Source organism: Phyllobates terribilis, unplaced genomic scaffold, assembly GCF_046119375.1.
Source record: "Phyllobates terribilis strain yellow unplaced genomic scaffold, ASM4611937v1 Scaffold_7__3_contigs__length_470593459, whole genome shotgun sequence".
Lineage (NCBI taxonomy): Eukaryota > Metazoa > Chordata > Amphibia > Anura > Dendrobatidae > Phyllobates > Phyllobates terribilis.
In genome coordinates, this window is record NW_027362767.1 from 277,879,138 (window position 1) to 277,903,216 (window position 24,079).

General features: G+C 47.5%; 1 protein-coding gene across 1 annotated transcript in view; it reads left to right on the forward strand.

Moving 5' to 3' along the window:
• The first annotated feature begins 1,551 nt into the window (after positions 1-1,551).
• LOC141153171 (G-protein coupled receptor 83-like) overlaps positions 1,552-24,079 on the forward strand; it is a 254,630-nt gene continuing 232,102 nt past the window's right edge. The window contains exon 1 of the mRNA XM_073637871.1: positions 1,552-2,269. Coding sequence (XP_073493972.1) covers positions 1,889-2,269 — 381 coding nt within the window. The 5' untranslated portion in view covers positions 1,552-1,888. The remainder of the gene's footprint in view (positions 2,270-24,079) is intronic.

Consider the following 24,079-nt stretch of genomic DNA (forward strand, 5'->3'; position numbering starts at 1 on the left):
CTATGTGTGAACATAGCTCAAGGTGTGGAGCAGCATTTTTGTTTTTGTATATTTATTTTGCCTTATATACATTGTACATGTCATGGAAAGGATGTTCCTTAGCATATTTCCCAGGAAAATCCATTTTGGTTTTGTTTTTGTATGTTTTATTGTGAGTCCGTAAAAGTGGCGTAATACTCTGACAACGTTGTTGACAGCAGTGATCTGGGAGTCAGAAATGCTTCCAGGGGTCTTCCCCATGCTGTTCCCATGTCATTTGAGCACTGCACCCATCGATTTGGGCGATTTTTAGGCCCTCTGCGGACCACCTGGGGGAGCCGCCTGAAAAATGCTCGAGTTTCCCATAGACTTACATTAGGCTCATTGCTCGGGTCGAGCACCCGAGCATTACGATTTGCTCGACCTGAGCATCGAGCACCCGAGCATTTTAGTGCTCGCCCATCACTATAAAGCACCATTTTTAGTGCAATATTTGAAAGCTTTTTCTTTTCCCCATCTCTAACTACATATGCATTGTATGGAAGAACCTGGAATAACTCTTAAAGTAGTGATTACATTCATTGCCTGTAATCATCCGAACAGGAATCCAACCATGAGAATGAGTCAGGGCAGAACATAATATATGTCCCTGAAAATAAATGAGAAGGAGGTTGAAAGGGTTGAGCTGTATCTATTGTTACATATATATGCACAGTAATTACAAAAAAAGTACATTGTATAACCCAATATTCCAATTTTTAATATTTTTAGTTTGTTTTTCTGATCTGTGTCAAAAGGTTCTTTGACATGGGCTATCTGTAGGTTGACTCCTTATCTGCGGTCGACCACACCTTTAATTTGGGTATCCATAAGGGATGTGCTACCAACAATAATGCAAACTGTGGGGATGAACGATCGTCCTAACTATTGTTATCAGAAACCTGCTATTTCGTCATTACAGGCAATTTGTCTGTTTTATAGAACCTAAATAGGTATGTGGAGTGAATAAACTTTCATGTATCTGGTATAGCATTTTTAGTTTGCCGAAATTCCTTATATGGTGAAAAATGAGTCAAATAGAGTTCTTAATGTTTTTTCAATAAAAATATTATTTTCTTTCTTTTGAGTACGCTAATGGGGACTGCAGCGGAAGTAATTATTTACCCTCTTAGATTACATTGATATAAATAATAATAATTATAACTATAAGAAGAAGAAGAATGGATGCATAATATAACCATTATTATTCACTATATATCATGCTATCATTACTGGTCAATATTTAAGCTACCACAATCAGTATACAAATCCCCTCATACATGTAAAAGAGAACATTAGTAGCACAGCATTCAGTAGGCATAGTAATCTTCCTAGAACTTGCTCACAACTAATGAGGCAATAAAATTGATGCTTGAAATAAGTTTTCCTAGCAATGCTGCAATGAAGGCGAGCAAACAATTGCTGATCATAGGCAGATAGCCCAGAGCCAGCAGGCACATGTCTCTATTGGTCGCTAGGGGCGCACGTCACTGTGGATGAGCTATATAACAGGAGAGCTTCACAGCCGAATACCAGACTTGTGCTGTGGAGCCAGGGAGAGGAGAGACTGATTCTGCCATCCTGGATATCTTCCTTCTGCAGTTCTTACTTTGCTGGAAGAAGTTGTGATTTCTTGGAAAAACAAGTGAGGGACTTGACTTGTCTAGTTCTCTCCATGTAGTTGTGATCAGGAGCATTTGTAAGAACTTCTATCTAGAAGGAGTCTGCATTGGATCGGATCTCTGCACAGAAGGTAGAATGAGCCAAGACATCCAGGAGACATCTACCCAACCTATCTACATGGTCACTTGTCCTCCTGCTTCTCCTTCATGGAATATCACACACCCTAAGTGATCTGCTCAGTGTGACCATGACCAGACACATGTGGTTCTCTCTGCCATATGCTTCTAAGCCATTCAGGAGAACTGACTTGGTGAACTCTTCAGACCTATTTTCTACATTTTATGGGTTTCCTAACATCTCATCACTTTTTAATGGGGGGCTAAATATTGATGACATTGGAGACTTTGAGAACAACACCAAGTATGAAGCGGAGTCTCAGAGCTCCACAGTGAAAGCCCTGCTGATAGTCGCCTACTCCGTCATCTTCATCATCTCTCTATTTGGGAATATTCTGGTTTGCCATGTGGTCATTAAGAACAAGAGAATGCAATCGGCCACCAGCTTGTTCATTGTTAACCTGGCAGTAGCTGATATCATGATCACCCTCCTCAACACCCCCTTCACCCTGGTGAGACATTGCAAGCTCATATGTTCTATTCTGTCTGAAGGGGTTCTGTCTGCAAAACTAAAATCAGGGAAACCCAGCAGCCTCAGTGTACAGGGGGTAACACAGCAGCCTCAGTGTACAGGGGGTAACACAGCAGCCTCAGTGTACAGGGGGTAACACAGCAGCCTCAGTGTACAGGGGGTAACACAGCAGCCTCAGTATAGAGGGGGTAACACAGCAGCCTCAGTGTACAGGGGGCAACACAGCAGCCGCAGTATAGAGGGGGTAACACAGCAGCCTCAGTATAGAGGGGGTAACACAGCAGCCTCAGTGTACAGGGGGTAACACAGCAGCCTCAGTGTACAGGGGGCAACACAGCAGCCGCAGTATAGAGGGGGTAACACAGCAGCCTCAGTATAGAGGGGGTAACACAGCAGCCTCAGTATAGAGGGGGTAACACAGCAGCCTCAGTATAGAGGGGGTAACACAGCAGCCTCAGTGTACAGGGGGTAACACAGCAGCCTCAGTATAGAGGGGGTAACACAGCAGCCTCAGTATAGAGGGGGTAACACAGCAGCCTCAGTATAGAGGGGGTAACACAGCAGCCTCAGTATAGAGGGGGTAACACAGCAGCCTCAGTGTACAGGAGGTAACACAGCAGCCGCAGTATAGAGGGGGTAACACAGCAGCCTCAGTATAGAGGGGGTAACACAGCAGCCTCAGTGTAGAGGGGGCAACACAGCAGCCTCAGTATAGAGGGGGTAACACAGCAGCCTCAGTATAGAGGGGGTAACACAGCAGCCTCAGTGTACAGGGGGCAACACAGCAGCCTCAGTGTACAGGGGGTAACACAGCAGCCTCAGTATAGAGGGGGTAACACAGCAGCCTCAGTGTACAGGGGGTATCACAGCAGCCGCAGTATAGAGGGGGTAACACAGCAGCCTCAGTGTACAGGGGGTATCACAGCAGCCGCAGTATAGAGGGGGTAACACAGCAGCCTCAGTATAGAGGGGGTAACACAGCAGCCTCAGTATAGAGGGGGTAACACAGCAGCCTCAGTATAGAGGGGGTAACACAGCAGCCTAAGTATAGAGGGGGTAACACAGCAGCCTCAGTGTACAGGGGGTAACACAGCAGCCGCAGTATAGAGGGGTAACACAGCAGCCTCAGTATAGAGGGGGTAACACAGCAGCCTCAGTGTAGAGGGGGCAACACAGCAGCCTCAGTATAGAGGGGGTAACACAGCAGCCTCAGTATAGAGGGGGTAACACAGCAGCCTCAGTGTACAGGGGGCAACACAGCAGCCTCAGTGTACAGGGGGTAACACAGCAGCCTCAGTATAGAGGGGGTAACACAGCAGCCTCAGTATACAGGGGGTAACACAGCAGCCGCAGTATAGAGGGGGTAACACAGCAGCCTCAGTATAGAGGGGGTAACACAGCAGCCTCAGTGTACAGAGGGTAACACAGCAGCCTCAGTATAGAGGGGGTAACACAGCAGCCTCAGTATAGAGGGGGTAACACAGCAGCCTCAGTGTACAGGGGGTAACACAGCAGCCTCAGTGTACAGGGGGTAACACAGCAGACTCAGTATAGAGGGGGTAACACAGCAGCCTCAGTGTACAGGGGGTAACACAGCAGCCGCAGTATAGAGGGGGTAACACAGCAGCCTCAGTGTAGAGGGGGCAACACAGCAGCCTCAGTATAGAGGGGGTAACACAGCAGCCTCAGTATAGAGGGGGTAACACAGCAGCCTCAGTGTACAGGGGGCAACACAGCAGCCTCAGTGTACAGGGGGTAACACAGCAGCCTCAGTATAGAGGGGGTAACACAGCAGCCTCAGTGTACAGGGGGTAACACAGCAGCCGCAGTATAGAGGGGGTAACACAGCAGCCTCAGTATAGAGGGGGCAACACAGCAGCCTCAGTGTACAGGGGGTAACACAGCAGCCTCAGTATAGAGGGGGTAACACAGCAGCCTCAGAATAGAGGGGGTAACACAGCAGCCTCAGTATAGAGGGGGTAACACAGCAGCCTCAGTATAGAGGGGGTAACACAGCAGCCTCAGTGTACAGGGGGTAACACAGCAGCCGCAGTATAGAGGGGGTAACACAGCAGCCTCAGTGTACAGGGGGTAACACAGCAGCCTCAGTGTACAGGGGGTAACACAGCAGCCGCAGTATAGAGGGGGTAACACAGCAGCCTCAGTATAGAGGGGGTAACACAGCAGCCTCAGTGTAGAGGGGGCAACACAGCAGCCTCAGTATAGAGGGGGTAACACAGCAGCCTCAGTATAGAGGGGGTAACACAGCAGCCTCAGTGTACAGGGGGTAACACAGCAGCCTCAGTATAGAGGGGGTAACACAGCAGCCTCAGTGTAGAGGGGGCAACACAGCAACCTCAGTATAGAGGGGGTAACACAGCAGCCTCAGTATAGAGGGGGTAACACAGCAGCCTCAGTGTACAGGGGGCAACACAGCAGCCTCAGTATAGAGGGGGTAACACAGCAGCCTCAGTGTACAGGGGGCAACACAGCAGCCGCAGTATAGAGGGGGTAACACAGCAGCCTCAGTGTACAGGAGGTAACACAGCAGCCGCAGTATAGAGGGGGTAACACAGCAGCCTCAGTATAGAGGGGGTAACACAGCAGCCTCAGTGTAGAGGGGGCAACACAGCAGCCTCAGTATAGAGGGGGTAACACAGCAGCCTCAGTATAGAGGGGGTAACACAGCAGCCTCAGTGTACAGGGGGCAACACAGCAGCCTCAGTGTACAGGGGGTAACACAGCAGCCTCAGTGTAGAGGGGGTAACACAGCAGCCTCAGTGTACAGGGGGTATCACAGCAGCCGCAGTATAGAGGGGGTAACACAGCAGCCTCAGTATACAGGGGGTAACACAGCAGCCTCAGTATAGAGGGGGTAACACAGCAGCCTCAGTATAGAGGGGGTAACACAGCAGCCTCAGTATAGAGGGGGTAACACAGCAGCCTCAGTGTACAGGGGGTAACACAGCAGCCGCAGTATAGAGGGGGTAACACAGCAGCCTCAGTATAGAGGGGGTAACACAGCAGCCTCAGTGTAGAGGGGGCAACACAGCAGCCTCAGTATAGAGAGGGTAACACAGCAGCCTCAGTATAGAGGGGGTAACACAGCAGCCTCAGTGTACAGGGGGCAACACAGCAGCCTCAGTGTACAGGGGGTAACACAGCAGCCTCAGTATAGAGGGGGTAACACAGCAGCCTCAGTGTACAGGGGGTAACACAGCAGCCGCAGTATAGAGGGGGTAACACAGCAGCCTCAGTATAGAGGGGGTAACACAGCAGCCTCAGTGTACAGAGGGTAACACAGCAGCCTCAGTATAGAGGGGGTAACACAGCAGCCTCAGTATAGAGGGGGTAACACAGCAGCCTCAGTGTACAGGGGGTAACACAGCAGCCTCAGTGTACAGGGGGTAACACAGCAGACTCAGTATAGAGGGGGTAACACAGCAGCCTCAGTGTACAGGGGGTAACACAGCAGCCGCAGTATAGAGGGGGTAACACAGCAGCCTCAGTGTAGAGGGGGCAACACAGCAGCCTCAGTATAGAGGGGGTAACACAGCAGCCTCAGTATAGAGGGGGTAACACAGCAGCCTCAGTGTACAGGGGGCAACACAGCAGCCTCAGTGTACAGGGGGTAACACAGCAGCCTCAGTATAGGGGGGTAACACAGCAGCCTCAGTGTACAGGGGGTAACACAGCAGCCGCAGTATAGAGGGGGTAACACAGCAGCCTCAGTATAGAGGGGGCAACACAGCAGCCTCAGTGTACAGGGGGTAACACAGCAGCCTCAGTATAGAGGGGGTAACACAGCAGCCTCAGTATAGAGGGGGTAACACAGCAGCCTCAGTATAGAGGGGGTAACACAGCAGCCTCAGTATAGAGGGGGTAACACAGCAGCCTCAGTGTACAGGGGGTAACACAGCAGCCGCAGTATAGAGGGGGTAACACAGCAGCCTCAGTGTACAGGGGGTAACACAGCAGCCTCAGTGTACAGGGGGTAACACAGCAGCCGCAGTATAGAGGGGTTAACACAGCAGCCTCAGTATAGAGGGGGTAACACAGCAGCCTCAGTATAGAGGGGGTAACACAGCAGCCTCAGTATAGAGGGGGTAACCCAGCAGCCTTAGTGTCCAGGGGGTGACACAGCAGCCGCAGTATAGAGGGGGTAACACAGCAGCCTCAGTATAGAGGGGGTAACACAGCAGCCTCAGTATAGAGGGGGTAACACAGCAGCCTCAGTGTACAGGGGGTAACACAGCAGCCGCAGTATAGAGGGGGTAACACAGCAGCCTCAGTATAGAGGGGGTAACACAGCAGCCGCAGTATAGAGGGGGTAACACAGCAGCCTCAGTATAGAGGGGGTAACACAGCAGCCGCAGTATAGAGGGGGTAACACAGCAGTCTCAGTATAGAGGGGGTAACACAGCAGCCTCAGTGTACAGGGGGTAACACAGCAGCCTCGGTGTACAGGGGGTAACACAGCAGCCTCAGTATAGAGGGGGTAACACAGCAGCCTCAGTATAGAGGGGGTAACACAGCAGCCTCAGTATAGAGGGGGTAACACAGCAGCCTCAGTGTACAGGGGGTAACACAGCAGCCTCAGTATAGAGGGGGTAAAACAGCAGCCTCAGTGTACAGGGGGTAACACAGCAGCCTCAGTGTACAGGGGGTAACACAGCAGCCTCAGTATAGAGGGGGTAACACAGCAGCCTCAGTATAGAGGGGGGTAACACAGCAGCCGCAGTATAGAGGGGGTAACACAGCAGCCTCAGTATAGAGGGGGTAACACAGCAGCCTCAGTATAGAGGGGGTAACACAGCAGCCTCAGTATAGAGGGGGTAACACAGCAGCCTCAGTGTACAGGGGGTAACACAGCAGCCTCAGTGTACAGGGGGTAACACAGCAGCCTCAGTGTACAGGGGGTAACACAGCAGCCTCAGTATAGAGGGGGTAACACAGCAGCCTCAGTATAGAGGGGGTAACACAGCAGCCTCAGTGTACAGGGGGTAACACAGCAGCCTCAGTATAGAGGGGGTAACACAGCAGCCTCAGTATAGAGGGGGTAACACAGCAGCCTCAGTATAGAGGGGGTAACACAGCAGCCTCAGTGTACAGGGGGTAACACAGCAGCCTCAGTGTACAGGGGTTAACACAGCAGCCTCAGTATAGAGGGGGTAACACAGCAACCTCAGTGTACAGGGGGTAACACAGCAGTCTCAGTGTACAGGGGGTAACACAGCAGCCTCAGTATAGAGGGGGTAACACAGCAGCCTCAGTATAGAGGGGGTAACACAGCAGCCTCAGTATAGAGAGGGTAACACAGCAGCCTCAGTATAGAGGGGTAACACAGCAGCCTCAGTGTACAGGGGGTAACACAGCAGCCTCAGTATAGAGGGGGTAACACAGCAGCCTCAGTGTACAGGGGGTAACACAGCAGCCTCAGTGTACAGGGGGTAACATGGCAGCCTCAGTGTGCAGGGGGTAACACAGCAGTCACAGTGTGCAGGGGGTAACACAGCAGTCACAGCGTACAGGGGGTAACACAGCAGCCTCAGTGTACAGGGGGTAACACAGCAGCCTCAGTGTACAGGGGGTAACACAGCAGTCACAGTGTACAGGGGGTAACACAGCAGCCTCAGTGTACAGGGGGTAACACACACAGCCTCAGAGGTAACACTGCAGACTTGGTGTACAGGGGGTAACTGCTGGCTTATCTTTACTATTCTTTATGGAGTTGTACAGAGGTAACACTGCAGGCTTGCTGTACAGAGGATATAATATTTTCAGGCTGGTTTTAAAATATTCAGTTTTCTATATGCATGGCTGAGAAGAGGGCAATACTTCAAAGCCTTATTTATTACTACTCTGGATAAAGCGTTCTGTGTGCAAATCCAAAAAGAGGGTAACAATGTAAGATTTTTCTTTCCACACTGAATAGAGAGAGATATTGTGTGCTTAAAACTGCTACAACCATTGTAATTAAGTATCCTTGGCAAATATATGACTCATGCCATGATTCACAGAGATTGCAGATTGAGCGTATGGGAAATGCATTGTTATAAAGTGTGTGGTTGTCAAATTCATATCCTCTTAGTTATTGTATTAAAAGATCTAGCAAGGTCTTACAGAAATCAAAAGATGTTATACGTAGCATATTTCTGCTTTAGGATACAGTACCATGGACAGAGCACTGATATATGCTTACAGTACACAGTAAACTGAAACTCCTCTGTAACATAAAACTCTAGTCCTGAGGGCGTCCTTGAGAAGTTTGTCAGTGATTTGTCATTAATAAGTACATAATTTGGGCTCAGTAACTGTACTACATTTCACATTATATAGTTTGCAGTATCCAAGTCAGTGGTGGACATATCACTGGTGCAAACTGTGCGGCCACTCCGGGGTCCAAGAGGCTAAGGGTCCCATTTCCATCTCCAAACCAGGTGGAATTGTGCATTATGATGAGCAGTTGGGCAGAAAAGGGCTCATATATTATTCTTGCACAGGGGTCTTCTTCTTTCTGTGTCCACCAGTGATGCAAGGTAGGAGATGTTTTAAAAATAGAGGAAAAACATGTAAAAGCAAATATAGGCCCCAATTCATCAGACTGTGTTGGCCAGAAATCTAGGGTAAATGTGATTGAAAATTTGGCCTTTTTTTGCGCATCTTTTAATTGAAGAATTGAGTGATTTTTCCTAATTTTCCCAGCCAGCTTCACCAACGTTTTGAAAAAATGACCAGAGCTTAGCAGGGAGGGGGTGGGGATGAGCGCAACCCAGAAATTCCCTTCTTTTCAAAAACTTGTTCCGTACTGGCTCCGTACCGTCCCTGGCCACATTCACTTGACCACGTGCTTGTGGGTAGGCGGTCCTTCCCATTAAGTTCACTGGGGAGGGCACGGGTAATGTTGTGGGACCCCTGCTTGGGTGGGTGGCTGGCTGCACACTTGCGCTTGTATTCCAAGGAATGGGGTAGGGACAACTGAACGCTGCACTGGGACAAGGACGATGATTGTTGCAAGTCTGCAATGACAGGTGCATGGCAGGAGGCATCTTCACATGCGCCAAGGATCACTTATTATGGGCACACTTTTAGGCAGTGACTTGGGAGTCAGAGATGCTTACAGGGGTCTTCCCCATGCTGTTCCCATGTCTTCTCAGCACTGTATGCATGTGTCTGATGATGTGTCACACACCACATGGCCAGATAAGGTTGTAAAATGTTAAAATGACATTTCCCAGTGAATGCATTAGTCTTGGTTGAAAGCAATGCAAAAGTGCAAAAATGCATCAAAAACGCTATGTGTAAACATAGCTCAAGGTGTGGAGCAGCATTTTTGTTTTTCTATATTTATTTTGCCTTATATACATTGTACATGTCATGTTCCTTAACATATTTCCCAGGAAAATCTATTTTGGTTTTGTTTTTGTATGTTTTATTGTGAGTCCGTAAAAGTGGCGTAATACTCTGACAACGTTGCTGACAGCAGTGATCTGGGAGTCAGAAATGCTTCCAGGGCTCTTCCCCATGCTGTTCCCATGTCATTTGAGCACTGTTCCCATCGATTTGGGCAATTTTTATGCCCTCTGTGGACCGCTGGGGGGAGCCGCCTGAAAAATGCTCGAGTTTCCCATAGACTTACATTGGGCTCGTTGCTCGGGTTGTCGTAGCCTGGCAGAGGTGGCGTAAAACCTTCCAAAAGTCACAAAATGTAGTAGTGCACAAAAATTTTGCTGTATTTTAGTTTTATGCCAGAATTGTAGCAAAAATTAATTGACAAATTAGTGCTAGAGATTAGTGTTGAGCGAGTATGTTCTGTCCGAGTATGCTCGGGCCGATCTCCGAGTATTTATAGCTGCTCGGTGATATGTTTGAATCGCTCCCGTGTGCATGATTTGAGACTGTTTGACAGTTTTATTACATGAGAGGAATGTCTATTTCTTACACATTCCTCACATGTTATAAAGCTGCCAAACAGTTGCAAATCATGCACACGGGAGCGATTTAACCTTATTACCGAGCAGTTGTAAATACTCGGAGCTCGGCCCGAGCATACTCGGACAGAACATACTCGCTCAACCCTACTAGAGATGAGTCGATCTTTTGGAATTCGAATTTGCTGAATTTAAAAATAAAAACTCACTGATCTGTGATGGCCAAAGCATTGACCACCACTGTACAAAGTATGATAATCCATAAGATTTCATAGCTGCATATAGGGAAGCACGCATTGCCACGCAAAATGGCATTAGCTCACTCCCTGATGTTTCTGCAGTGTGGGAGAAGTTGATGAGAAAGTTGTTTTTTTCTTAACTGTTGATCGAATGTCAAAATGTTTGAATTTATGTGAAACCGCAAATTTAAAGAAAGGCATCTCAAACTCTATGGATCAATTCACTTGTCTCTAATGAGGGCCTCTATATTTTTCATTTTTTTGTAACTGACTTTTTTGAAAGTTTAGCCTCTGAAGGACTGGATGAGTGTTTGTTTTTGCACCTTTGTTTTTTCCACAACTTTTTTTCCCTCCCGATTCGGGTGCGCGATCGAGTATTGAGCAGTGCCGAGTATCGTGTGGTGCTCAAGTGCTTGGGTCCTTGTAATAAGCTCATTTGAATCTGAGCCGCCACACTGGAGCCGAGAATTCCCCCGCTGGGAGTGCAGTGACTCCTCTGACAGCCGGACTCTTTGTGAGCTCTCACTCTATCATCTACATGAACCAATCATATGTACACAGCCCCCTCCCCCGTGTCCGGTCTCACTCAATTCATCTTCATTGTTGTGACAATGCATATCAAGTTGGCACGTGACCGCACATATGCAAATCGCATACTTTCGATTTCATGACTTCCCACTCTCACTGCCGGCATTATAAAATCCTCACAGCAGTGCTCTCTTTGAGAATTCAGAAGTTAGCAGTCACATAGAATGACTGCAGACTTTTCACAAACTTGGACAACCCCTTAATGCTCCGAATATAAATAAAAACATAGTAAACCTTAACCTGTCAAACAGCTTAACACTTCATTAACATAGCCATGTAGCATGTAATTTTACAAATTTTGGATTGATACATGTGACTCGCGCCCCTGGGCCTGAGTCGTGCGGCATCGCGCGCACGGGGGTTTACCCGGAGCCGGATCAGATAGGGGTAGTAGTCTCGTGGCGGTGACCCGGTCCGTGCCCAGGGAGTCAAACTGAGTGGCAGTATTTAGCAGTAGATGTTAGAATGTTCGACTACGCCACCCGTGGATTGCGGTCATGAGACCGCCGCTGCAGGGCAGACCGCCGAGGCTGGTGTTGTTGGTGCAGCTGAGAATGGAACGACTCCCCACGGGAGGAGTATTGCCTCAGGGCAGCTATTGTAGAGTTGATGATGGGGGTGATGGTGCGGATGTCCCAGTACTGGTGGTGCAGGTACGACGATGAAACACGGAGTCTGGTAGTGCAGTTTCAAAAGCTTTACTCACGGTTCTTTATCAGGTCGCTTGTGCACAGTAGGACCACCCGAGTCATGCTGCGTTCACCAGGTCAGGGACTCGGCCAACTCCCAGGCAATTCCAGAGCGTGGTCCAGAGCTCCCCTCTCTTCCTTCCTACTGGCCGTCCCCACCAGGGATCCACCTTTGTCTGGCTCCCTCGGGCCTTCTGGTGGTGAAACCTTTCCCGGCTTCCCTGACCCTATACGTGGTTTGCCTTCCTGGTGGATGTGGCGAGGGGTCGCGCCAAAACTTGTCCACGACCTCCGGTTCCTGGCTGAGGATAATTGGCCTCCACCAGTTTGGGATCTGGTACCCTGTTCTGCCAACCCTTCACCCGTTTTCGTTCTCTTGTGGGATCTCAGGGTTCCCTCTATGCTTGCGTCTCTGGGCCTTTCTTTGTGTTTCTCCTCTTCCTTCTCTCTCCTCTCTGCTTCAGGCCTAGCTCTGGAGCTGGGCCCAGACGGAGCCACAGCTCCCTGTCAGCCCTCTCTGGCTGTACCCTCTCTCAGCTTCTCCTCAGACTGAACTCTCTAATCCAAGATGGTGCCCACCTTTATACTCCCTCTGACACCCGAGCCCTGGTGACAATGCAACCAATGGGCTCCTACCTATGCCCAGAGTCCCTCCCCTGTCTGCTCCTACACCACTGGGATGTTCCTCCCCCCCCCCCACTCCAGCCAGGGACAGACGCTGTCGTACCTGCACAACTATCTGGTGGGAGTACCGTTGTTCTGTCCCCCGGAAATGGGGTGAGTGTAGTGCATGCAGCCTACTGAGCTCAGTTCCACACCCCATCCTTACCCGGGAGTGGAATACCACACCTCTGGTTCGAGGTGCAATACCCCTGTAGCAGCCGAGTCCTCGGGGTGCTACACATGTGTACAGGATCACAACCAACAACAGCTCAAGAATCCATAATCAGAACTACCAGTAAAGAAATACATCACTAGAACTCCCATCAGTACAGAAGCGCAGCATCACAACCCTCATCACCAGAACCACCAGCAGTACAGAAATTCATCATCAGACCCACCAGCAGTACAGAGATACATCCGTATAACCCCCATAACTACAGAAACACAGCATCAAAATCCTCATCAGTACAGGAATACATCACAAGAACCATCATCAGTACAGGATACATCACCAGGACCACCATCAGTACAGGAATACATCACCAAAATCACCATCAGTTCATGGTACATCAATTGTAATGTCAGGTCTGACCCATATACATTTGTATCTCATGAACCTACAACTTCCAGTACTTCCTTAACAATGGTAAGGAGATACTGGGAGTTGTTGCTGTCAGTCATCATCACACTGTGGACCATGCAAGAACCACAGTACTGATGAGAATTAGTATCACAAATAAACATTTATAACCAGATACCTTACAGATGACATTGTCTCTGATTGGAGTCGTTCTTTCTTTTCTTCATCTTGTCCAAATGCCATGATGACTTTTCACAGCCACAGCTCATCTCAGCAGACTTCCATCTTCTTCAGTCTTCTGCAGCACATCCTCACACGATACCCTTAAAAATAGCAGTGCCATTATAATACTCCTGAATAAAAATATCTGTTCTACGCTGTGCCCCTGAATAAATTTGCTCCTCATTGTGTTCCCTGCACCAAATATGATCCACACACTGTCCATCTTATAGTACATGCCCTCCACACTGCCCTCTCCTTCCATATTGGGCACCATCTTCACACCATCTTCACACTGTCCTCTCACACTGTGTCACCCTATACTGCCCAGTCTCTGTACTGTGCTCCCTCATCACACTCCCCTTACTTGGCATACTGTCCCTGCCTTGCTATTGACTAACACTGTCCCCACATGCAGTCTATATTCTGTGCCCCCTCACATTTTTATCATCCCATACTGTCTCCTCACCCTACTTCCTTCAATACTCTCCTGACATATCTCATCCGCTCCATATACTGTGTCTGCACCCATCCCCCTTCGCTTCCCATGCTGTGTCCGCACCCATCTCGCTCCCCATACTGTGTCTGCACCCATCCCTCCACACTCCCCATACTGTGTCCTCAACTTATTCCCCCTTTTGCTCGCTATACTGTGTCCAGATACACACCTCCTTGCTCCCCTTACTGTGTCTGCACTAGTGTTGAGCCACCCCCGTAGTGTTCGAGTTCGGTTCGGTTCGTCGAACACCCGTATGTTCGCCGAACTGTTCGTCGAACTGTTCATCGAACACCTTCGAACACCGTTAAAACCAATGGCATGCAAACAAAAACACATAGAAACACATAGAAAACACATAGAAAACACTTCAAAGGTGTCCAAAAGCTGACAAACTGCTCAGAAGACACAACTAACACATGGAAAAGTGACAAGTACATATAGTCATGCGAAAAGAAAAGAGGTAGGCATGTCATGCCCTTCTAAAACCAAAAATGTGCGAAGACGACACGGACAGTCCGTTCCTGCCCATGCGACCTCCGTGTTGCCGGGTTTGTGCCAGAGCTGCGGTGGACCCTGATGGCCAGCCCCCCTCTGCCAATACTGGTGCCTGTCCGCTGGTGGGTCGAGCAAGCCCCCTGCGGTGGAGGCAGGTCTAATCTTTTTAATTTAAATTGTCTCTCTAATTTGAATGCGTACACTTTAAATCCTTTTACAAGGATCTATTGGAGGGCAAGTCTCATGCCAGCAGCCGCGGTAATTCCAGCTCCAGTAGCGTCCACTAAAGCTGCTGCAGTTAAAAAGCTTTTATAAGGATCGAGCTTGGCGGTCCACCGCAAGGCGTCCCAGGTTCTGTGCCTTGGGGTGCCTCCCCGATGCTCTTCACTGAGTGTCCCGGGGGCCCGAAGCATTTCCTTTGAAAAAATTAAGTGTCCAAACTACAGGTGGTGTAGCTTGCTTAACAGCTGGGTTAATCCGCTGACTAGCAGACACTGCTACTAGGCCCAAAGTATTGCTTGGGCTAGATGCAGTTAAAAATTTGTAATTAGATACTCTCGTTGGATGCTGAGAAAGCATTCCATAGAGTCTCCTGGCACGCCATATATTATTCTCTTAAAAAGCTTGGGGTAGGGGACCCTTTTATAGCCAAAATCATGGCCCTGTATCGCAATCCGTCAGCTACGCTGAAGATAAATGGAACATTATCATCACCTTTCATAATCACCAATGGGACAAGGCAAGGATGTCCTCTGTAGTGTTGAGCCGCCCCCATAGTGTTCGGGTTTGGTTCGGTTCGTCGAACACCAGTATGTTCGTGGAACTGTTCGTCAAACACCTTAGAACACCATCGAACACGATTCGAACACCGTTAAAACCAATGGCAGGCAAACAAAAACACATAGAAACACATAGAAAACACATTCAAAGGTGTCCAAAAGCTGACAAACTGCTCAGAAGACACTCTCTTTAAAAAAGCCGGCCGGCAATTCAGCAGCGGCATACACCGGTACCCGACAATTTAGACAAGAAGGAATAGAGCATCACACATAGATTAGATAGATAGAAACATGACAGTCACATATATAAGAAGTACAGTGACAGTGTTGGTTACTGTACTTGTCATTTAGTGTTAAAGGATTTATTAAAAAAAAATATTAGTGTTTTCATGCACCGTCTCTTTAAAAAAGCCGGCCGGCAATTCAGCATCGGTACCCGACAATTTATAACAGAAAGAATAGAGCATCACACATAGATTAGATAGATAGAAACATGTCAGTCACATATATAATAAGTACAGTGATAGTGTTGATTACTGTACTTGTCATTTAGTGTTAAAATAAAGGATTTATTAAAAAAAAAATTGGCGTGGGGTTCCCCGTAATTTTAGTCTCTAGCGGAGGTTAAGCAGATGGCTGGGGCCGATGTTTGAAGCCTGGGAAGGGGGTAATACCCATGGAGCTTCCCAGGCTACTAATATCATCCCCCAGCTGAATACCTAGCCTTTACTAGCTATTAAAATGGGGGACCCCAAAAAAAATGACGTGGGGTCCCCCCTATTTTAATAGCTAGCAAAGGCTAGGCAGACAGCTGGGGGCTGATATTAATAGCCCAGGAAGGGTGCCATGAATATTGGCCCCCTCCCAGGCTAGAAACACCAGCCATCAGCCGCCCCAGAAATGGCGCATCCATAGAATGCGCAAATTCTGGCACTTAGCCTCGCTCTTCCCACTGCCCTGTAGCGGTGGCAGTGGGGTAATAGGGTTGGGGTTGATGTCAGCTTATAATGCCAGCTGACATCAAGCCCAGGTTAGTAATGGAGAGGCGTCTATAAGACACCCCCATTACTAACCCCATAGTCAAAGTTACAAAAAAACACAAACACCCAGAATAAAGTCCTTTAATTTAAATAAACACACAATTCTTTATTGTTCTAAATTAAACCATACTTACCATCACACCCATTCCAGCTGAAGCCAACGATCTCCTGCAATAAAAGTAAAATAATAAAGCAACATCATCCTTACCTTTCCATGGTTCCCACGACAGCTTCAGCTCTGCTACATTCACATGACAGGCTGGACCGCAGCAGAAAGCTGCCATCCAGCTTGCCATGCGGCAGACACTGAGAAGCGCAGGCATGCTTGCACTCCTCAGTGTCTGGCTGTGACGGCATCCAGATGAGCCGAGTTCATGTCCAATGAACTCAGCTCACCTCATGCACGTCACTGACAGCGTGGGAAAATTCTCCTGCGCATGCGGTGAGTGCAGGAGAATTTTCCCACGCTGTCAGTGATGTGCTGAGGTGAGCTCATGTTCAATGAACTTGGCTCACCTCATGCACGTCACTGACAGCGTGGGAAAATTCTCAGTGTCTGCGCTTCTCAGTGTCTGCCGCATGGCAAGCTGGATGGCAGCGTTCTGCTGCGGTCCAGCCTGTCATGTGAATGTAGCAGAGCTGAAGCTGTCGTGGGAACCATGGAAAGGTAAGGATGATGTTGGTTTATTATTTTAGTTTTATTGCAGGAGATCGTTGGCTTCAGTTGGAATGGGCATGATGGTAAGTATGGATTAATTTAGAACAATAAAGAATTGTGTGTTTATTTCAATTAAAGGACTTTATTCTGGGTGTTTTTTTTTTTTTAACTTTGACTATGGGGTTAGTAATGGGGGTGTCTTATAGACGCCTCTCCATTACTAACCTGGGCTTGATGTCAGCTGGCATTATAAGCTGACATTAACCCCAGCCCTATTACCCCACTGCCACCGCTACAGGGCAGTGGGAAGAGCGAGGCTAAGTGCCAGAATTGGCGCATCCTATGGATGCGCCATTTCTGGGGCGGCTGACGGCTGGTGTTTCTAGCCTGGGAGGGGGCCAATATTCATGGCACCCTTCCTGGGCTATTAATATCAGCCCCCAGCTGTCTGCCTAGCCTTTGCTAGCTATTAAAATAGGGGGGACCCCACGTCATTTTTTTGGGGGTCCCCCATTTTAATAGCTAGTAAAGGCTAGGTATTCAGCTGGGGGATGATATTAGTAGCCTGGGAAGCTCCGTGGGTATTACCCCCTTCCCAGGCTTCAAACATCTGCCTCAGCCGTCTGCTTAACCTCCGCTAGAGACTAAAATTACGGGGAACCCCACGCCAATTTTTTTTTTATAAATCCTTTATTTTAACACTAAATGACAAGTACAGTAATCAACACTATCACTGTACTTATTATATATGTGACTGACAGGTTTCTATCTATCTAATCTATGTGTGATGCTCTATTCTTTCTGTTCTAAATTGTCGGGTACCGATGCTGAATTGCCGGCCGGCTTTTTTAAAGAGACGGTGCATGAAAACACTAATATTTTTTTTAATAAATCCTTTAACACTAAATGACAAGTACAGTAAGCAACACTGTCACTGTACTTCTTATATATGTGACTGACATGTTTCTATTTATCTAATCTATGTGTGATACTCTATTCTTTCGGTTCTAAATTGTCGGGTACCGGTGTATGCCGCTGCTGAATTGCCGGCTTTTCATGTTTCACTGTGAGCACTGTTCCCATCGATTTGGGCAACCACCGTAATGCCGCAACCACCATGGCTGTGGCATTACAGTGAGTGGCAGACAATCCCTGCATGATTGGTGCTCTAAATAGCGCCAGACATGCAGGACACGCTTTTAGTGCACGAACAGTTATCGAACATAACCTCGAACAGCCGAATTTTTTGCAAATCGTTCGCGTTCGTCGAACGACTCGAACACCGGCCCAAAACAGCTCGAATTTGAGATTGGCGAACAGTTCTAGTCGAACTCCGCTCATCTCTAGTCCTCTGTCCCCTCTCTTATACATCCTAGTGATGGAGCACCTGCTCTCATCAATTCACGATAACCCCAATATTATGGGGATTGAGGTTGGAGGCACCGAGTACAAGTGCTCTGCATTTGCTGATGATGTCCTAGTATATATCACTCAACCACATATATCCATCACTGCTGTTATGGCTGAAATAGATCAATTTGGTACATGGTCAAATTTTAAAATCAATGCAGCGAAGTCTGAGGCCCTCGATGTCTCCCTCCCCAAATCCATACAGGATTCCATCTAGTCCAACTTTCCCTTTGCCTGGCCCTCACAGGGTATCAAATACTTATGAATTCGTATTCATAGAGACCTCTCCCGTCTATTTTATCTTAATTTTGGGCCCTTTATTGAACAACTCCATAGAGATCTTACTTCTTGGACAGTGAAGGATTTTTCCTGGTTCGGCAGAATAAATATACTAAAAATGAACGTCCTACCTAAACTCTTATACCTCTTCCAAACCATTCCCGTGGTAATTCCCTCAAATTTTTGGAAAAGACTACGCAGTAGCTTTTGCAGATTTATCTGGGCAAGTGAGCGTCCACGCATTTGGGGGGACGTTCTGATCAGACACAAACAAAAGGGGGGCCTTAGCCTTCCGGATTGTAGAAGGTATTACATGGCAGCAGTACACGCTAGAATCCTGGACTTCTTCCATCATTCGGAGGGGAAATTGTGGGTCAAAATAGCTTAATCCATTTGTCCTAAAGCTCTTACCACTCTCCCATGGTGCTCCCATTTAATTGTCCCCTCTCTTGGCCTCATGTCATATAGTACTTATGCCACTGCTTTGGCTTTGAGATCCCCAAAAAAAAGCATATCCTCAATCGACCCCCAGGGCCCCTTGCTCCCGATTTCAGATAATCCAGATTTCCCACCAGGACTATCTGCAAATAGATTTCTCGGTTCAAATAAATCCCATCCGATATTATTTTCTCATGTCATCTCCAATACTTCGCTGCTCCCCCTCAATGACTTGTTACAGGGAAGAGCCACTTCCCCGAAGGCTAATTTTGAATATAGCCAGTTACAACACTTCTATTCAACTGTGAAGAAGCGCACACATCTCCATAGAGATCTCACAAACTTTGAAAAATTGAGCCTATCATTGTCACCCCCTACACACTCCATCTCCCTACTGTATAATCTCCTCATTGCCCAGGTAACTGACAATAGGCCAGGATTCTGCGGTGCATGGGAAAGGGAACTGGGGAAGTCCTTCTCTGACTCACAATGGGATAAATGTTTCTTCCTAACACATAAAACCTCAATAGGGTCCAAAGCTCAGGAAACCTCCTTCAAAATTATCTCTAGATGATACCGGGTACCAGCAGTCCTTCATAGATGGTATCCAGTGGTCTCAGATAGATGTTGGAGATGTGGGGAGGGGGAAGGGACAATGTCACACATATGGTGGGCATGCCCTATAACAAATGCATTTTGGGCAAAGGTGGTTCCCATGATTGAGAAAATAACTGGTTTGACTATCCCTAATACGCCAGAAGCCCTCCTTTTATCAATGTTACCAATAAGTAAACGTAGTTATAAAAGGTCATCAATAGGCTACCTAATACAGGCGGCTAAGAATGTCATTCCACGACACTGGAAAAGCAGAGACCCACCCACTGTGGAGGAATGGTTTGCGGAGATCTCCCTCCTTAATAGGATGGAGCATCTGATTGCCAACTCACCGGCTGATGTTGATAGATACTGTGTGATTTGGAGGGATTGGATTGATTTGCAAAACTCTGACGCCTACCATCTAGCCCCCAACTATCCGTGATGTTGGCACAACAATGATCATAATCGCACTCTATTGATTGGTGGTCTCCCGTGGTCCGCTTCCTCTCTCTCTATCTTTCATATGGAAAAATACATGCTTGATCTGGATATTGATGGAAAACCCTCCCTGTACCCCCCAATGTACTGTCGTTATGCAAAGATTCATAGTTATACTACCCCTTTTACTATGTATATTGTATTTTCTTGTACTTTTTCAACACAAAAATAAAAAAAAACTTGAATTTGAAAAAAAAAATTGTAATTAGATCTACAGGCGGTGGCTACTCCGCTGACTAGCAGACACTGAAGCTTTGGAGCAGACCTCTGATTCCCAGGCTATAATATGAGTAAACAGCTCTTCAGACTCAACCATCTGTGTTACCCAAAGCCATAGTGTATGTAGTTTCTTACGGTTAAAAGGGGGGGGGGAGACCCGACCCACCTGGAATTGACGATGGCAACGTCATGTAAAACACAGCAAGGGGACTCCAAAAAGAGTCTCCATTTTTTCCCAAAATTGTGGCACAGACACCACTTAAGTGGCATCAATTGTCCCAGAGTTGCTTAAAATGGTTGGTAAGGTGATTTTCCAAAATACTCAAGCTTTTAGTCTTCCCAGAATGACACAGGTGGGGCAGATTGTGGTTGTCCCGGCCCGCTAGGCCGCATTGTAGCACAGTGAGCTTCGCACTGCAACTTATGCTTCATATCCATGTGACGGTTCATGCATGAAGTACTCAAACTATGGATTTTTTGGCCTCTACTTAGCTTTTGGTGACAAATGTTACAGATAACATGAGTTGGGTCATCCTTATCGATCTGAAAAAATGCACAGGCTATGCAAGGTTTAGAACCCATGCGACTCTGCTACTAGCAATACTATCAAATGATTGGCTGGGTTAGATGCAGAGCGTCTGGGTTTGGTTGGGGGTCCCCACAGTCTGCCTAGGCTAGATGCAGTTAAAAATTATTATTAGATACACAGGCGGTGCAGCTTGCTTCGCAGCTGGGCTAATATGCCCAAAGTATTGGTAGACTCTATACTAAATAAGGAAGGATTCACTGACTGTGGTGTCCCCTCCGTGGGCCGTGGCGATTGGTGGAGATTTGGTGGATGATTATAGGAGAAAGCTCCTTAATAGAGAAAGTTGGTGGATTTATACTTTAAATACACGTGTACCAGCGGGTTTAAACATCAGACATGATTTGATGTATCATTATGAATGATCATTTATAGATTATTGTTATATATATATATATATGTTCCTTTTTTCTTCTTTTCTTTTTCTTTTGGATTATTTACATTTATATGCATTGTTTCTATGCTATACGATTTTAACATGGTATGTGTGTTTAAATTTCTGATTAACTCAGCCTTGAACAGGTGCATAGCAGGACATGACATATAAATACCACTTCCTTGCTGTTTTTTTGCTATGCAATGATTAAGAACCTTTAGTTCGAAACGCGTTTGCTGTTCTTCTCCAAGGTGGACTTTTAAAATATTTTTTGTATGACCCAATAAAAAGTGGATTTTAGAAGATTTGTTCAGCTGGATCTTCCTGGTTCCTCATGTACGTCTGGTAGCACTCCTGGCTCCGTGCTGTTGATCTTCTAGGTGGGTGAGCTGATTTTTTCCTTTCTTTTTCTGCCATGTGGCGATTGGTCATCCACTTTCGCTGCCCCTTACTCAACGAATTCACAAACATCTCCCGTCGGTTTGGAGTCCCATTATGCCCAACCAAAAACATAGGCCCCACAACTAAAAAAAATCGTTCTTAGGCATCGAAATCGACACCACAGCAAGGTTGTTCCGCCTCCCATGGGAAAAAATACCAAAACATTACACCTGATCTAGGTTTTTTGCGCAGTATGGAAAGTAACACTACAGCAGATGCAAGTATTACTAGGTCTCCTCGTGTTTGCGAGCCGGGTGATGCCAGTCGGAAGGGTTTTTTCTCTTCATTTATCGCCCGCAACAAAAGGGGCATCTAAACTGAGTCATACAATCAGAATCAGCAGACAGCTACGGGCGGACTTAGAGGTGTGGAAAACCTTGTTATAATCATTCAACGGTCACACGTTATTTATGTCAGCAGAACAGTCCAACATTCAACTAAGATTATTCACCGGGGCGGCAGAATCAGGCGGATATGCAGCGATACTAAATAACCAATGGTGTACAAGCTTATGGCCTCCGTATTGGGCAGAACAAGTGCTGACAAAAAAACAGACAGTCCTGGAACTGTTTCCAATAGTGGTAGCAATAGAAATATGGGGCGCGCGCCTGGCTAACAAAAATATACTCTTCATAACAAAAAAACACCAGCCTAGCGCACTTCATTAATAATATGGCATCATCGTCTCTCCCAGTGCTAGGCCTACTACGCCAGCTAGCATTCCTGTGCCTAAAAGACAATGTATGGGTCCGCGCTAGCCACGATGCTGAGGGGTCTAACGCTGCTGCTAACGCTTTATCACAATTCAATTGGCAGATTTTCACAGAGCTCCTCCCCAACGCCCACCCATCGGGCAACAGTTGCCCAGCCTCCCTATGGGATCTAGTGCAGAATAGTTGATGCCATTAATCAGAGCATCAGTTGCCCCGTCGATGTGGCAAGCATACGGTAAGGCGGACTTAGAGGTGTGGAAAACCTTGTTATAATCATTCAACGGTCACACGTTATTTATGTCAGCAGAACAGTCCAGCATTCAACTAAGATTATTCACCGGGGCGGCAGAATCAGGCGGATATGCAGCGATACTAAATAACCAATGGTGTACAAGCTTATGGCCTCCGTATTGGGCAGAACAAGTGCTGACTAGTGTTGAGCCACCCCCTTAGTGTTCGAGTTCGGTTCGGTTCGTCGAACACCCGTGTGTTCGCCGAACTGTTCGTCGAACTGTTCGTCGAACACCTTCGAACACCATTAAAACCAATGGCAGGCAAACAAAAACACATAGAAACACATAGAAAACACCTTCAAAGGTGTCCAAAAGCTGACAAACTGATCAGAAGACATAACTAACACATGGAAAAGTGACAAGTACATATAGTCATGCGAAAATAAAAGAGGTGGAGAAGTAAAAGGAGGGGGAGACACAGATATAGGCATGTCATGCCCTTCTAAAATCCAAAAAGTGAGAAGCCGACACGGCCAGTCCGCTCCTGCCCGTGCCACCTCCGTGTCGCCGGGTTTGTGCCAGAGCCGCGGTGAACCCTGACGGCCAGCCCCCCTCTCCCAATACTGGTGCCTGTCCGCTGGTGGGTCGAGCGAGCCCCCCTGTGGTGGAGGCAGCTCTAAGCTTTTTAATTTAAATTGTCTCTCTAATTTGAATGAATACACTTTAAATCCATTTACAAGGATCTATTGGAGGGCAAGTCTCATGCCAGCAGCCGCGGTAATTCCAGCTCCAGTAGCGTCCACTAAAGCTGCTGCAGTTAAAAAGCTTTTATAAGGATCGAGCTCGGCTGTCCACCGCAAGGCATCCTACTGCCAGTCCCAGCCCCTATGCCTTGGGGTGCCTCCTGATGCTCTTCACTAAGTATCCCATGGTCCCGAAGCATTTCCTTTGAAAAAATTAAGTGTCTAAACTACAGGTGGTGTAGCTTGCTTAACAGCCGGGATAATCCGCTGACTAGCAGACACTGCTACTAGGCACAAAGTATTTCCTGGGCTAGATGCAGTTAAAAATTTGTAATTAGATACTCTCGTTGGATGCTGAGAAAGCATTCCATAGAGTCTCCTGGCACGCCATATATGATTCTCTTAAAAAGCTTGGGGTAGGGGTCTAGGGGACCCTTTTATAGCCAAAATCACGGCCCTGTATCGCAATACGTCACCTAGGCTGAAGATAAATGGAACTGTAGCACCCTGAGGGCTCGGTTGCTACAGACGTATTGCACCTCACCCAGAGGTGTGATATCTCACTCTCAGGTAAGGATGGAGTGTGGATCAGGACCCGACACCTGCATGCATTACACCACATTGCCGTGGGGCAGGGCGACCAATATGCCCCTGAGATGGGCACGACAGTCCCTGTCCCTGGCTGGAGTGGGGGGAGGGAACACTGAGGAAGGGGAACCCTGCAGTGCAGGAGCAGGGAGGAAGCAGTTCCTGGGTGCATTGAGAAGGGAGTATAAAAGGTGGGCACCATCTTAGTTCAGTGCAGAGAAGTCTGAGCAGAAGTGGCAGGGAGCAGGGGCTCTGCATGAGCTCTGCTCCGGAGGCGGGCCTAGTAACA